The sequence below is a fragment of the Mustela lutreola genome, chromosome 1, assembly GCF_030435805.1.
Source record: "Mustela lutreola isolate mMusLut2 chromosome 1, mMusLut2.pri, whole genome shotgun sequence".
NCBI classification, from domain to species: domain Eukaryota; kingdom Metazoa; phylum Chordata; class Mammalia; order Carnivora; family Mustelidae; genus Mustela; species Mustela lutreola.
Window position 1 is genome coordinate 193,481,074 of NC_081290.1, and position 15,567 is coordinate 193,496,640.

General features: G+C 42.6%; 1 protein-coding gene across 2 annotated transcripts in view; it reads left to right on the top strand.

Annotated features, from left to right (window-relative positions):
- UBASH3B (ubiquitin associated and SH3 domain containing B) overlaps nt 1–15,124 on the top strand; it is a 137,030-nt gene extending 121,906 nt beyond the window's left edge. For both annotated transcript variants that reach the window (XM_059183475.1, XM_059183474.1), the window contains exons 11-14: nt 435–579; nt 7,568–7,674; nt 9,168–9,277; nt 10,526–15,124. In XM_059183475.1, coding sequence (XP_059039458.1) covers nt 435–579; nt 7,568–7,674; nt 9,168–9,277; nt 10,526–10,663 — 500 coding nt within the window. In that variant the 3' untranslated portion in view covers nt 10,664–15,124. The remainder of the gene's footprint in view (nt 1–434; nt 580–7,567; nt 7,675–9,167; nt 9,278–10,525) is intronic.
- The last annotated feature ends 443 nt before the right edge of the window (nt 15,125–15,567 follow it).

Genomic DNA, 15,567 nt, shown 5'->3' on the forward strand with positions numbered 1-15,567 from the left:
GCAGGACTTGTGCACCGGCACTTGGAAATACTCAAAATTGGATTTCCTGGTTGAGAAAGTGAATAGTTTCCATGATATTCAAAGAGTTTCAGCTGTTGTAGGGCAGAGGATGCTAAGAGAATTTCTGAAGTTTCTCAGTAAGGCCGTCTTGGGACTTCCCTTAGCAAATGCCAGTCTAGTCGTCACAGAAGTGAATACATGACACAGGTAATGACTTGTGTTCCTTAAGTCAGAGACCCCCTAAAGCCAGCATCCATCCTGTCACTGGGGCCAGAGGATGAAGCTCGTCTGTTTGTCACACGTGGAAATGAGCAACCCTTGACCAAAGCCCTGTGCTGCCACCTTCCATGCAGCCCCCAACAGAAAAGAGACTGACCAGAATTTATACAAAGGTTTGGCCTGTTCCTTTACCTTCATTTCCTTTCACATCTAAGGTTTACAACAAGAAAACCACCTGAAGATCCGTGTAGAGCCTGGCTTATTTGAGTGGACGAAATGGGTTCCTGGGAACACCTTACCTGCGTGGATACCTCCGTCAGAGCTAGCGGCTGCCAACCTGAGCGTGGATACAACCTACAGGTAACCCTCTGGGCTGCTGCCTCCCAGAGTCAGTGTGGTAGTACTTTTCTACACCAGGTCAGGCCGACACAGGAGACAGAGGACCAGGCAGGGCCCATAGGCGGTTGTCCATAGTGGTGGGAGTCAAGTGATCATTTCAAAGACCACAACCGAGAAAGCCAGCATTCCCTCATACTTCACACACTGGGCTTTCCTGATTTTGTTTTGTCTCTTTCCGTGAAGGATAAAACCATTTTGCATTCCAGAGTTGTCCACCAGCGAAGCCTGATGCAGGTCCAGAAGCTTACTGGGGTGGGGGTGGGGGGGTGAGGGAAAGGACACGGTCTTGCCTTGGACTTCCCTTTTTCATTTTTTTCCAGAGCATTCTTAATTCTCTCGATCTTCATTTATTATTGCTGTCACCCCAAAACACAGGCAAGTCACTTGTCCTCTTTTACAGATGAAAGTCATTCTATTTAGTGAGCACACAGAACAGTGACGGCAACAACAACTAACCTGTATTGATCCTTTCCTGCGTGTCGAGCACTGTGTAATCTAATTGCTTTACCATCTCCCCCTTCCCAGTCCTTTGCTTTTTCCGTGAGACTAGACGGTGCTGGCAGTAAAAAGGAAAAAAGCGTTTGTAGACGGATCACAAATGAATAACCCTCATGTAAGCCATTAGTGTAACTGTATTATTACTGGTGAATTCTTAACTCTCAAAACTCCACTCAGGTGTTTGTAAAATGTCCCTGAGAAGGGATATTCATGCCCATTATAGAGGAGAATTAAGTTCCTATTTCTTAAGGCAGAATTTGAAGCAAGTGACCAAACAGCAATTTCCTCCTTGTGATAGCCTGTGACCTTTCATTTCAAATACCTGCCCAAACCACAAATGAAGCAATGTGAGCTTCTGGCAAAGATAGGAGAAAATATTTTTTTCCAAATTCATTTCCCTTTTCTGTAAATAAAACTTCGGATGACCCCATAAATTAATTAGTGTGTGCTACCTGCTTAAAGGAATTAGCACTCCTCAAAAATAAGATTAAACCAATCAATCAGATCCCCTACTAGTAATTCACTTTTGAACAACGCAGGGGGTGAGGGATGTTGACCCCCCACACGGTCACATTCACATACAATTTTAGATTTCCCAAAAGCTCAACAACTAATAGCCTACTGTCGACCAGAATTCTTACCAATAACATAGGCAATGGACACGTATGTTGTACGTTTATGTAGTCTATACCGTATTCTTACAATAAAGTAAGCTAGACAAAAGAAAATAATAAAATAAATTTATAGTACTGAACTGTACTTATCAAAAAAAAAATCCACATATAAATGGACCCACACAGTTCAAACCCATGTTGCTCAAAGCTCAATCACACTTCACATTTTGCCCTATCTCCCCTATGGCAACAGTTTTTCCATCCTTTGGGGGAAATGGCAATCAATTATTGTCCCCATGCCAACAGCCCTCATCCCTCTGGGCTGGAAAGAGGGTGAGTTTTTGTCAACATTGATGAAATGACGTTCTTGATTCACTCCCCCTCTCCCAGCCAACCTGGGCCATAGTTTACCCCCTTAACTGCATCCTGCACATCTTCCCAAGCTCATTTACAAAGTTCCCCAGAATCATCCTGTCTGAGCCTTTCCACGCACATGCAGACACACGCAGCAACAGTAGTACCAGCAGAAGAAGGAACACCAGGAACTTGGGGGCCGGGACCTGGTCCTAATTCCAGACTTTTCTTTTGTTCTACAGAAAATCGAAATTCAGTTCAACCACGTTGTATACCAGGGGGAGAAAAGGATTAAACCTCTAATACTATAAATTAATTGTGAAAGTCAACATCAACAATAAAGCATGTGAGAGGCACATGCCCTGGAGTTAAAGCCCCTGTGCACTTATGCCAAGTGTGCCAACCTTTTGAAGCAAGTAGTGATGCCCAAATGATTGAGGAAATGTGGTGGGCAGAGGGACAAGGACTGATAGGGTATTATACATCAAGCAAGCCCCAGCTGGAGAGTCCTCTCATCTTGGAACGAGGAGGAGGAGGGGTAGAAGTAGGTTAAGGAAAATCTAGCCCGGTGACTAATACCCAGGTGTCACCCACAGGCCCCAAGACCAAGCCTGGGGGCGGGGTGTCGAAAGCAGTCTCAGGGAGCTGGGCCAGAAGGATCAAGACAAAATATATATATTTTTTATATATATTTTATATATATTTATATGTGGTGTATACACACACACACACACACCAGTTGGATTGGGCTTCAGAACTGGGCTCTAATTAGAGGTGCTAGGGGAATGGGGCATGAGTCTGGAGTGTTAGAGGGGCAGTGAATCATACCTTAGTGTGGGGCTCAAGGCAGAAGCCCACAGTATAGCCTAGGTCAAAGCAAGGTTGGGAGTAGAGCTTGTACCAGGATGAATCCTATTCCAGGGCTGCTACCTGAGCACCCAGGTCTAGCTGGTGGTTGGAAGCCTACCTGACTCTGAGCTCTAGAAGTGCCATGCCTGCTGCAGACAGTGGTGAGGAAGCTTGGACTCTGGCCTCCCCCCATCAGAACTAGTTCAACCACGGAAGCCTTTTGTAGATTCCACTTCAAGGCAAGAACTGCCAAAGGCAAGAGCTGACATAGAGAAACCAGCATCTACATAGGACATAGGACCCCAGCATCTACCTGTTCTTCCCTTCTGCAAATCTCAGACATGACCATGGTCTCACCAAGGAGATGACTCCCTGCACCATACAAAGTGGCCTTTTGTCACTGTGCTGGGCTCCCGGGAGACCAGGTGATGGAAGTGGTAATGGAACTAGACAGGAGGTGGAGACGGAAAAAAGGGTTTGCTCCAGAACAATGAGCTCCGTCCCTAAAAGTGGTGATTCATGTCTCCTTCTGTCCCCCGGGGTGTTGTGAGACTCAGAAGGTTGTCTCCTAGGAGAAGTATGCTTGCTGAGAGAATGTGATTTCAAGGAGTGTGGGTTTCCTTCAGATGGATGGGAATGGCACTGAGAATGCCATTCTTCCTCTCTGGACAGTAAACCCAAGTGCACGGAAGGGCTGCCTTGGGGGTGGCACACTGTCGAAACCATCCAGAATGCCTCTGGGTTTACAGGTAGTGATCTCAGACCAGACTCAAATCCAGGCCGGAGAGTTGCTAATGGTTTAAGTAAAGGCAAGTCCTCTCTAGCCTTTCTGAGCCTTAGTTTTGTCAACCACAAACAGGATTTTGCAAAAGGGTTGCTAGGAGAGCTATATTCACAGCATGCAAGTCGGTCACTTTGCACAGAGCCTGACACATGGGAACCACTCAATAAATATTTGTGGTAGTGGTAGCAGCAGTAACATGTTCTGATTAAGATGCCATGTGACTTCCCTTTGAGGACTCACAACCACCTCCATCCACCATCCAAACACCAACAATGAAAGATGAGACAGAAAATATGATATAGCTGTACTCAAAGACAAAATACACATCTTAGAGACCAGCAACTCAAAGTAGTACAGAGAGACCGGAGCAGACAGCAGTGGCTGAGACTGAAAACATGCAGTGTCACCAAGATGGGAGAGCCCTGCATTGGTCATCCTCTTACATGCCTTTGTACAGTGTTCATAGTTACCATTTGCACGAATAGCCTGCACACCTCAGCCACACACTGAGAACTCCCCAAGCGTAGAAGCTGGGTTCCCTTCATCTTTGTGTTCCCTGAGCTTTTCCTATTTCCAGGTGTATGGTCTATGTTCAAAATAAGAAAAAGGAAAGACTGATGATTTCATAAGTTCACAAATCCAATGGGCCGAATATCTGCATTAAAATCTATCCTTATAACTCCCCAAACTCATTTTGTAAGACCAACATTACCCTGATACCAAAGCCAGATAAGTATTCTATAGGAAAGGGATAAGGACTCTGTAAGAAAAGAGAACCGTAGACCAATATTCCTAATAAATAAAGATGCAAAAATTCTCAACAAAATATTAGTGAACCAAACTCAACAGCACATTAAAGGAATCATACACTGTGATCAAATGGGGTTTATCCCTTGGATGCCAGGATGGTTCAACATACAAAAATCAATATATGACATATTGCATTTATAGAATGAAAGTTAAAAATCATACGCTCAACTCCCTCCTTCAACTCATGAAGAAAAATCATTTGAGAGAATACCCACCCTTTAATAATAAAAATGCTCAACAAATTGGGCATAGAAAAAATATACCAAAACATAATAAAGGCCATATATGACAAGCCCACAGCTAACATCAAACTCATGGTGAAAGATTGAAAGCTTTTCCTCTAAGATAGGAACAAGGCCCATTCACAAAGTATTGAAAGCAGTCAGGCAAGAAAAAGCAATAGAAGGCATACAGATTGGAAAGAAAGAAGTAAAAATGTCTTTGTAGAGCATATGATTCTATATATGGAAAATCCTAAAGGCTCCACTGTAAGGCTATGAGAATTAATCAATAAACTCAGTAAAGTCCCAGGATACAAAAATCAACATACAGAAATAATTTGTCTTTCTATGTAATAACAACACATCTGAAGGAGAAATAAAACAATCCCATTCACAATAGCATCGAAAACAAAACAAAACAAAAAAAAAAAAAATACTTAGGAATAAAATCAAGGAAAGAGGTGAAGGATCTGTATACTGAAATATACCAGACCACTGAAACAAACTGAAGACACAAACAAATGGAAAGATATCCTATGTTCATGGATCAGAAGAATAGTATTAGAATGTCCATACTACCCAAAGCTATCTCTAGATTAAAGGCAATCCCTATCAAAATCTATGTATGATGTTTTCCACAGAAATAGAAAAGACCATCCTAAATTTGTATGGTACTACAAAAGATCCTAAATAGCCAAAGTAAACCCAACAAAAAACAACAAAGCTGGAAGCATCACACTTCCTGATTTCAAACTATACTAATCTGTACTATACTATTCAAAATAGTATGGTACTGGCATAGAAACAGACACAGACCAATGGAGCAGAATTGACAGCCTAGAAGTAAATCCTCAAATATATGTTCAGCTAACATTTGAGAAGGGAGCTGAGAATACTCACTGAGGTACCATAGTTTTTTCAATAAATGGTATTAGGAAAAATGGATAATACCATGTAGATATACCAATGACAAAATTAACTCAAGATGAATTAAAGACTTATACATAAGAACTGAAACCATATAAAGTGAAACTCCATCAAACTAAAAAGTTCTTGCAAAGCAAAAGAAACAATCCAAAAAATGAAAAACAACCTACAAAAGAGGACAGCATATTATAAATCATATATCTGATAAGGAGTTAGTATCTAAAACATATGAAGAACTCCTACAACTTGAGAGTTAAAAAATTTTTTTTAATTTAAAAATGGGCAGAGGGGGGCGCCTTGGTGGCTCTGTGAGTTAAGCCTCTTCCTTTGGCTCAGGTCATGATCTCAGGGTCCTGGGATGGAGCCCTAATAGGGCTCTCTGCTCAGCGGGGAGCCTGCTTCCCCCTCTCTCTCTGCCTGCCTCTCTACCTACTTGTGATCTCTGTCAAATTTTTAAAAAATCTTTAAAAACAAAACAAAACAAAGGCAGGAGAATTCAACAGATATTTTTCCAAAGATGACATACAAATGGCTAACAAGTTCAGGAAAAGATGTCAGCATCACTAGTCATCAGGGAAATGCAATTTAAACCCACAATTGAGAAGTGACTTGGGGGAAATCAGAGGGGAGGGATGAACCATGATAGACTGTGAACTCTGAGAAACAAACTGAGGGTTTTGGAGGGGCGGGGAATGGGGTGTTGGGTGAGCCTGCACTGGAGCACTGGATGTGGTGTATAAACAATCCTGGAACACTGAAAAAATAAAGTTTAAAAAAATAAACTATTTTGAACTAAAAAATAAAATTCCACATATGATTCGGGGGGGGGGGGGGCGGATATCCACAATTGAGATACCACCTTACGTCTGTTAGAATGGCTGCCCTCAAAAAGACAAGAGCTGTGTTGGTGAGAATGTAAACTGGTGCAGCCACTAGGGAAAACAATATGGAGATTCCTTTAAAAATTAAAAATAGAACTACCATATGATCCAGCAATCCCCCTTCTGGGTATGTATTCAAAGGAAATGAATACAGGAGCTCGAAGAGATACCCGCACATGGTATCACTCGTATGTGGAATCTAAAAAGCCAAACTCAGAGAAACAGACAGCAGAAGGGGGATTTTCAGTGACTGGGGGCTGGGGAAATGGGGAGACGTTGGTCAAAGGATACAAACTTCTAGTTAGAAGTTCTGGAGCTCTACTGTACCGTATGGTAATTAGTCGATAATACGGTATCGTATACTTGAAAGTTGCCGAGAGGAGGGTCGATCTTCAATGTTCTCACCACAAAAGAGGAAATGGTGATTAGGTGACCTGATGGAGATGTTAGCTTAACACTGTGGTGGAAATCATTTTATAAGAATAGGTGGACCCGATCGACACTTTCATACCTTGAACTTCTACAACGTGAAGCAACAATTCTGTCCCAATAAAACTGGGAAAAAACTTCAAAAATAAACAAAACCTATTCTTACAGCTTATGGTGTTTAAGGCTAAAAAAAGAGGGGCTTGGGAAATCTCTGGTGATCTATAAAGAGATCTAACTCTGCTTTGCTTCCTGTTAGCTGCATGACCCAGCGCTAATGGTCAGAAAATTAGTCAAACTGCTCACGAGTTAACCCACAAGTGGCACCTGTACGGTTCCCCTTTTCCACCGGTCACTGAGACCCCTTGCATGCACGGCCTTGATTTCTGCACATCCTGTACATTTCGACCCCACGTCCATAGAGTGGAACTACTCTTCTCCTACCTCCCTCTTTTCTAGGAAAATGGGTTAACAGAACTATGGGAACTCTAGAAAGGTCTTGAAATAAAAGTTTAGAATCCTAGCAGTTGCTTTGCCTTGGGATCAAAATGTTTTCATCGCCTTTGTTCATTTCTTCTCTTATAGACCTCACATTCCAGTCAGCAAATTAGTGGTTTCAGAATCCTACGACACTTACATTAGTAGAAGTTTCCAAGTGACAAAAGAAATAATAAGTGAGTGTAAAAGTAAAGGTAGGTGATATCATTTTGGACTCTCTAATTAATTAAATGGTCATTCATCCCTCGCAGTCTGTAAGCTATTCAAGCTGTTGCAACTTGCTTAATAAGGAAGAAAGACTTTGCTTTCTTATACTTTCATGTTAAATTTGTAATATTCTCTCTAGTAAATGGTAGATACGCCATGGGAATATATCAGACTTAGTTGCTATATGAAATCATTTAGAATTCTGGATTATAGCGGTTTATCTTACACTCTGTGAAGGAAGTTCCCTGTTAAAATTTTCAGACATTTCTTAACCTATCACTATTGTTGCCCAGGATTTGACCCAGGAGCACGGACACCCACACCTTCACCAACACAGTCACTGCTACCACTGACCAAGAACGATGTTCTGGAAGACTCCAGTCTGTCACTATATTTGATAAACACTAAACTCAAATATTTAATGATACATAAGAGTAGTCACCATCCACATTTAGGGAAAAAAGAGATGCCGAAAGTATATGCACATTTCCACTGCTTTTTAAGTTATCTTCATAGAGCAAAAACTGGAATTACACACACCGAAATGTTACCCGTGGAGAGCCCCAGTCAGCAGTATTCTAACAATTAACAGTGATAAACCACTCATTTCATTTACTACTCCTGTGCTCCCCACTGTAAAGATACTCGCCAGCATAGTCTATCAGCCAGAAAGTATCAAGTGCTCCCAGTTCTAAGGTGGCAGCATTGAAAACTGTATTATAAGAAGTAGCAGAGAGCCCTGTAGACACAGAATCGTTTTGCATCTTGATTGCGGTGTTTACAAAGAGTTTCACACGTGATAGAGAAAGGAAACTGCATTACGCCAGCCCCCATTTCCTGATTTTGCTAGAGTACCATAGGTAGGCAAGATGTTCCCACCAGGGCAGGTCAGATGCCTGGGAGGTACGACCTCCCAGCTGTGCCTCTAGTATATATACTATAATGCAGTATAATATAGTATAGTATATGTACTATATACTACACTGTATGCTACATACACACATAATATGCGTATCCATGTTTGTGTGTACCCATATTATGCAATGTCATAAATATATGAGATGTAATTTTACACATTGTCTATATTTACATACTGTATATATACATAATTATAGCCTCCTATGCATCTATAATTATTTTCAGATTAAAAGGTTATTTTTTTAAAACAATATTAGGCTGCCTTAGAAATACAAAGCTTTTCAAAATATTGTTTGGCCAAATTGTCTCATTTTTTTAGGATGTCTATCCCTCCCCGGAACATTTGACCTCCCATATTTATAAAGTTTACATAGGTCTTTATAGAAATGGTCTTCCCAGGGGTGCCTGGGTGGCTCAGTCGGTTAAGCATCCCACACCGGGCTCCACGCTCCGTGGGGGTCTGCTTGAAGATTATCTCTCTCAGATAAATAAATAAATCTTTAAAAGGAAGGAGGGAAGGAAGAAAGAAATGGTCTCCCCAGTCCTTGCTTTTCTTCCCCAGGAAATAACATCCTGATTGTGGCTCACGCGTCTTCCCTGGAAGCATGTACCTGCCAGCTGCAGGGCCTGTCCCCCCAGAACTCCAAGGACTTCGTACAAATGGTCCGAAAGGTAATTCATTTTTCTATCGCGGAGGCTGTGGGGCCAGGCAGTGTTAGAACGTTCCCTGCCTGGCCGACAGCTAAGCTGTTTGCAGCTGTTGTTTCTGAGCTGGGAAGATGCATGTATCAATTCACTCGACCAAGCTGTACCGAGTGGTGCTCTGTGTAGGGCCTCATGTAAGAGACAAGGACATGTCTGAGCGAGTTTTAGTTTCTAGGAGCGCAAATTTGGGAAGTAGCTAAGAATTCAGGGCAGGCTGTCTGGATTTCCCTGAGGAACCATGGACCGGATGAAGACGGGTGAGTGGACGCAGACAGCATCTGACAGCTTAGCTAGACGAGGGGGCCTGGGTGGTAGGCCAAAGGAAGCAGTGATTTAAAACAGTGAGGCTGCAAGGCAAACCAGGAACAAGGCCACGAGACAAAAACCCATGAGAGGGACCCACACATCTGGATTCTTCCTTCTCAAGCCTGTGGAAGAAGCTTTCCCATCAGCGGCCCTCCCACACACTTCCCTCCAGGCTTCCTGTATCTGCCCCCAGAGAACCTGATTCAAACTCGATTGCAATGCTTTTCTCATTTTTTTAAAAGTTCATTTATGCATCTGAGTCCACCACCATTACTCTGTAAGCTGCTTGAAGGCAGAGATTTTTTGTCTTGTGTATAACCGCAGCTCTGAGCCTGTGCACAGAAATACGTTTAGGGATGCCATGGCTCCTGACATTAGGAAAGGCGAGCTTCGGCTTCAACTATTACAGATACCCATGCCAAGAAGGGGGAAAAAAAAAAAGAAAAGAAAAAAAGAAACTGGGTGAAAAATGTTTTAAAATAGCGTAATCTCTCCCATTGTCCAAATATAATTTCTGAAATGTCTGAGCTGCATTTTCAGCTTGATTCACAATTACGAATTAACTCTGGGCACCTCAGCGTTCTGTATGATTGTCCTCTTTCCTCCCACACTATTAAGCAGCAATCTATAAACAATTACTTAATTACACTAGGGGAGCTCACCGTTTAATGAATCTTTTCTGATGAATCCCTTTGCCGTGTAAATGCCTTTCCCTCTAATTTGTCAATTTCATCTGTTTTGTTTTCCTTTATTGATTTTTGGAAGAGAGGCCAGTCTACAAAGCCCCTGTCAATTCCTGGGACTGTTTCTTATTCCCAAGGGCCACCTGAAGATCTTTATGTGTAGGTCAAAGCAAAAGCATTAAACCTCTGTTTTCTGTTTCCCCTTCCTTGACTACTCTGACTTAAGATCCCATACTTGGGGTTTTGTTCCTGCGAAGAACTGGGAGAAACTGGGATATGGCAGCTGACAGACCCCCCTATCCTCCCTCTCACCCATGGACCAACTGGGGGCTTCAACTGGAGAGAGACCTTGCTGCAAGAATAAATCACGGCAGTGAACGAGAAGAGGAGGCTCTAGAAGGCCCTCGGGAGAAGCATCTTTCCGTGTGTTGAGTGACAGTGGCCAAGTCCGTACCACCTCCTAAGTAGACAGCTCAGCGTCTTTGAGCAGATTTCCTTTCATGCTTTAAAGCTCTGATGATGAGACTGTGGGAATGAGAAAAAGACCTGATTCAGGGATGGAATTCATTCTCTCTGGATGCTTACCTAGCTAACAAAGCTTTCGAGAACTGTCTTCATAAATCAAGGCACCTGCTACAGCAGCAGATGTGTTCTTCCTTCCTGCTGTGCGTGGCTGAGGAGCCGGAGAGCTCCTGAAGGGAGCAGTCAGCCTCCTCCAAGGAGGAATGCAAGAGGGCAGCGTGTGTCCAGAATCCAGCTGGAGGAGAGACACCGAGCTGCCAGTTTGGGGATGGGATTCTCTCGGACTCCATGTCCAGTTAGGCAAAGCCAAGCTGAGAGATTCTTTTTAAGGTTATTAGAAAAATGGCCCTGCAGAGAGTTGTTCTTATTGCACATCAAATTCTCCCCTCCCTAGGACCCCCACACCCGTGCTGCTGGCTCAAGGCGCCTGCTGGACGACTCCGTCCACCCTGGTACCTACTCCCGCCGTGTTTTCTCTAGAACAACTGGCTACGGCGTTTTGCTATGGCCCTTCCCCCTCGCTTCTGTGAAATGGGGAGACCAAGCACTTTTGGACACTCAGGAGGAAGACAGACGTGCGACGTATTCAATTGTGGGAGCAAAGAACTTCCAAAATATAAAGCGACCTGGCATTATCCACGTCCCAGCATTTCCAAATCACCATGATCTGCTCATCTTTGCCCCTAGAGTCTAGACTGTGGTGACTGGTAAAGGATGTTGGCATTTTGAAAGCGTGTGTGTTCGGTCCGTTACTTGAGTCAGCAAGAAGCTCATTCCTGTGCAATATGGACGTCTTTACAGACCGTACCCAGGGTCAGGTCGTGTACACAGAGTACTTGTCACCAAGGGCAGCACATCCACCCATGCATCAGTGACACCAGAGACCCTCAGAGAAGTCAGGGAACTAATTTAAAGGATGACAGTCACGATTGCTGTGCGTGCTGTCATTTTCTCTTTGTTTTTCTAGAACTTAACATACCGAGGTAGGGCTACTTAAGAAAAGGTGGGCGAGCCACGTCCTGTGGTTTCTCGTCACACCTGCTTCCTGAATTCAGAGGGAATTTATCTAAAAGAAAAATAAATGACAATCAAACTAAGACATCAGTTATCGATGTGTATTTAATTGTGTGACTAGCTGACTGTTGGCCGCACACGACGGTCTGGTGCGGTGTAGTTCACTATGTAGACAATGTGTGCAGATGAGATCTGAGACATGTAGAGAAACAGTGTAGAACAAAACAGTGTATGTTGTAGCAAATAGTACATATGAAACCCAAAAACAGATCTGTGCTCCTATTTGAAACTGGAAAGTGAGGATTCCTAAAAAAAGGAAGAAAGTGAAAGGATGCTGGCTATGTGTCTTAATCAGCAAGAGGATTACAGTTGGGGTTTTTTTTTAGGCCACTTAGACAAATATGTCATGAATTTTAGATTTTAAGAAACAAACTTGATTTTTTCTAGCATTGCACCAACACTGATCCAGCTACTGGGTATAAAAATACTCCGTGCTGATACCATTGAGTAATAGAAAATGTTTGAACCTTAAAAATAGGGGAAATATTCCCAGTAGAGATTTCTAGGAGAAAAATCACATTACGGCTGATAGGATGTCACTGCTACTCATTCTTTCATCTGTAATGAAATGAATCTACTGTTTAATCAGATCCGTAATGTTCATTAGACTCTCCACAAATTTTCTTGGATGTGCAATGGTCCGAATAATGCTTGAGCACCTCCCATCTGACTTCCTTGAAGATTGTAGCTGTGTGTTCTGGGCAGCGTCTGTACCTGGGCAGAATAGGGCTCGGGATAGGTTATCCTCTCCCCCTCTTGGCTGTCTTGGTCCTGTGATGACCTGAGATGCCAGTTCAGCTGGGTACCGGTCCATTGTCCTTAGCACAATATGGACGGAGTCTTAGGCTGTCTTCTGCATAAGCAGGAGGCAGAGATCTGAAATCATGTGGAATAATTGAGGTGGAAACCCCTGAATTCAGGAGTTTATTCTTCTGCTTTCATTATCTGGATTGTTGATCAAAATGGTCTGAATGATCTGAATTCACATTCTATTCTCTTTTCACATATTGGTATTTTAAAAACTAAGACTCCAACGGAGATATTCTTTGAAAATCATGTTGAATCTGTGTGTAATAAAAAGAATGCAGGAGTGTATTACATGATTTCATTTTCATCCAAAAATTCTAGGTTGACATCACACCCTGAACTTCAGCTCGGTTCTTTTTGAGCCAAGGCTGATGCTGATTTAGAACTAACATTGGGGATGGGGAAGTCAGGGAAGGAGGGAAGGACAGAGGGACATCAAGAGAAGAACCCAAATGTTACTTGCAGACGGGAAATTTTGGTTTTATTGTAGAAAGTTGCCTGAAATGGAGATGAAACTAACTAAAGGCTTTGTTCTGAGATTGAAACTCTGCAACAGTTTGCTGCTGGTACAAGAGAGTCCCATCAATCCGCTAATGCCCCAGTATTATTCATAGGTAGGACTTCGGTTTCGGTGATTTTAACATGCCACGGCTATTCCTTGTGGATGGGAATAATTGGCACATTTTAATGCGCAAGCTGGGGGTCTCACTTTCCCAGGCCCTCTTCTCCATCACTGCGTCAGTAGCCGGGAGCTTATTGCTTTACCCCAGTGTGGAGTTAGAATACAGTGTTTTCCATTACATTTAGATTCATAGAATCTGAATGGCTGATTAAATGGCCATCTGATGGCTGAAAGAGGGGGGTATTTTTCACCCTGTAGTGAGTGAATGGCTTGGAGGAGTTTCTACTTTTTATTTGAATTATACTTTAACCAAAGAATTATTTTAAAATAACCTTATATTTAAAAGATGATTTTACAGAAAATAAAAAATTTAAAAAAAAAATAGTATCTCCTGGAGTGATGTCGGTTTGGTAAATCATTGTGGATAATTTTTTTGCATTTTAGGCTGATGTGGTCATTCTCCTGTCAGTGGTATTTGGATGCATCTACATTGTCCTCCAACGGCGCTTAGCATTACCATAAATGTATCTTTTCCACTCAACTAGCTGTGTTCCTATTGAAGGAAGTCTTCTATTTCAATTACCTAGTGTCACTGGGAACTAATTGAAAAGCTGCAGTAAGAGAAGTTCTGTCTCATTGTCTTTGCAGAAAAGCGTCCCTCTGTAACAAAAAGGGAGGCATTCCTCCGTAACCTAGGCACTCTGCAACTCCCGGGTTTAATTTGAAAGCGGTGATGAATTGCTCTTTTGAATCTACTCTGAGTAATGCGTGTGTTCGAATACAGATGAACCTCCCTCAATTTTCACAGGCAAAGTCACAACTGTACTGTGTCTGCGGGAACTCAGATAATGAGGCGCAAGGTTATTTGCATTTAAATTGTAGTCCTGCACACGTATGAGAACTAAGAGGCAGGAGTCTAGTCCCGCTGCCTTGCCAGCAGGGATGAGACTGGCCTTGGAGGGTAGGGGAAAAGAGCATTTTTAACATCTACTTAGGTTAATACTCACTTTACAGAGGTGACAGGAGGAGATTTTGTTCAGTGACGGCAGATGCTTTTCATGTTTAAACATAGGATTCAAACTGGATTTGCTTCTCTTTAACACTTCAACATAATGAATTTTTCCTGGGAAAGTAACTAGCTATAATGAAAATTCGAGGGAAGGGGGAAAGAAAATGCCGCTAAAGACGGAGGAAATAACTTGATCTTTAAATATGTATAATATTACGTTCAGCGTATGTAAGTTTAAAATTATAGTGAGGAGTCGTCAAACTTAATAGACAATCAGCTCTTACAGATGTCTTACACAGTACCACTTAGCTGCCATTACCCACACAAAAATCAGGATTTTGCAGCTGTTGAACTATTCTTGGACTATGTGCAGGATACACATGTATCATGGGAAATGTGTGCTGGTTCTTTCTCGGATGGGAATGCCATCCCAAAGCATTTCGGTTATGCATAGACCATTCTCAACCTGCTGTTTTTAGAGGCATATTGGTTTCTTTCTCATTTATAAGGCTATTGTATATTTTTTTTATTCTTCTATGTGATTCAGGTGTATTTATTTGAAGAAAAAGGTTTGTCATTATAAGAAGGGAAACCACACAAAATTGTATCACCAAATCCCTTGTAAACTACCTGTGGCATCTACGCTTTCCCAGCTGTCTGCTCTTCCTCTGGATACAGCCCCAGCACCATTGTAACTAGATCATTCCATTCCAGGAGCATCTCCGTTTAAGTGGTTCACAGATGATTTAATAAAGAGGAACTGTGTCCTCAGTCAATCCAGAGCAATCTCATATTATATTCTGAGTGGTCTCTATTCCTATCATGTTTTCAGATGTTACTGTGGTCATTATTGTTTCATGAATGTCCATTAAGAGTGGGATTCTTCGCTCAGGGGCCCAGAGGGGGGTTTGCTGCTGATGGAAATGGAAAGGTGCTCTGGGAGCACTGTGGAGGTCTCTGATTCCCCTTTGGCGAGGCTCCCCTCTGGGTCACCCAGGCTGGAGAGGTGACACTCGCCCAGGAGTGAGAAACCATGCTCCGAAATGCTCTAATTGCGCATGCGCGAGCCCTCACCCCTCACCCCTCACCCCTTGCTTGCCTTGAGAAGGTAGGCATGCAAGGGGCCATCCATAGATTAAGAATTCGGGTAAGAAAAGGGAAACCCAGCGCAAGCTAGGTTCCACACTACCAAAAGTCATAATAGGCCACCACCCTTCTTTTTTTGAGAAAGAGA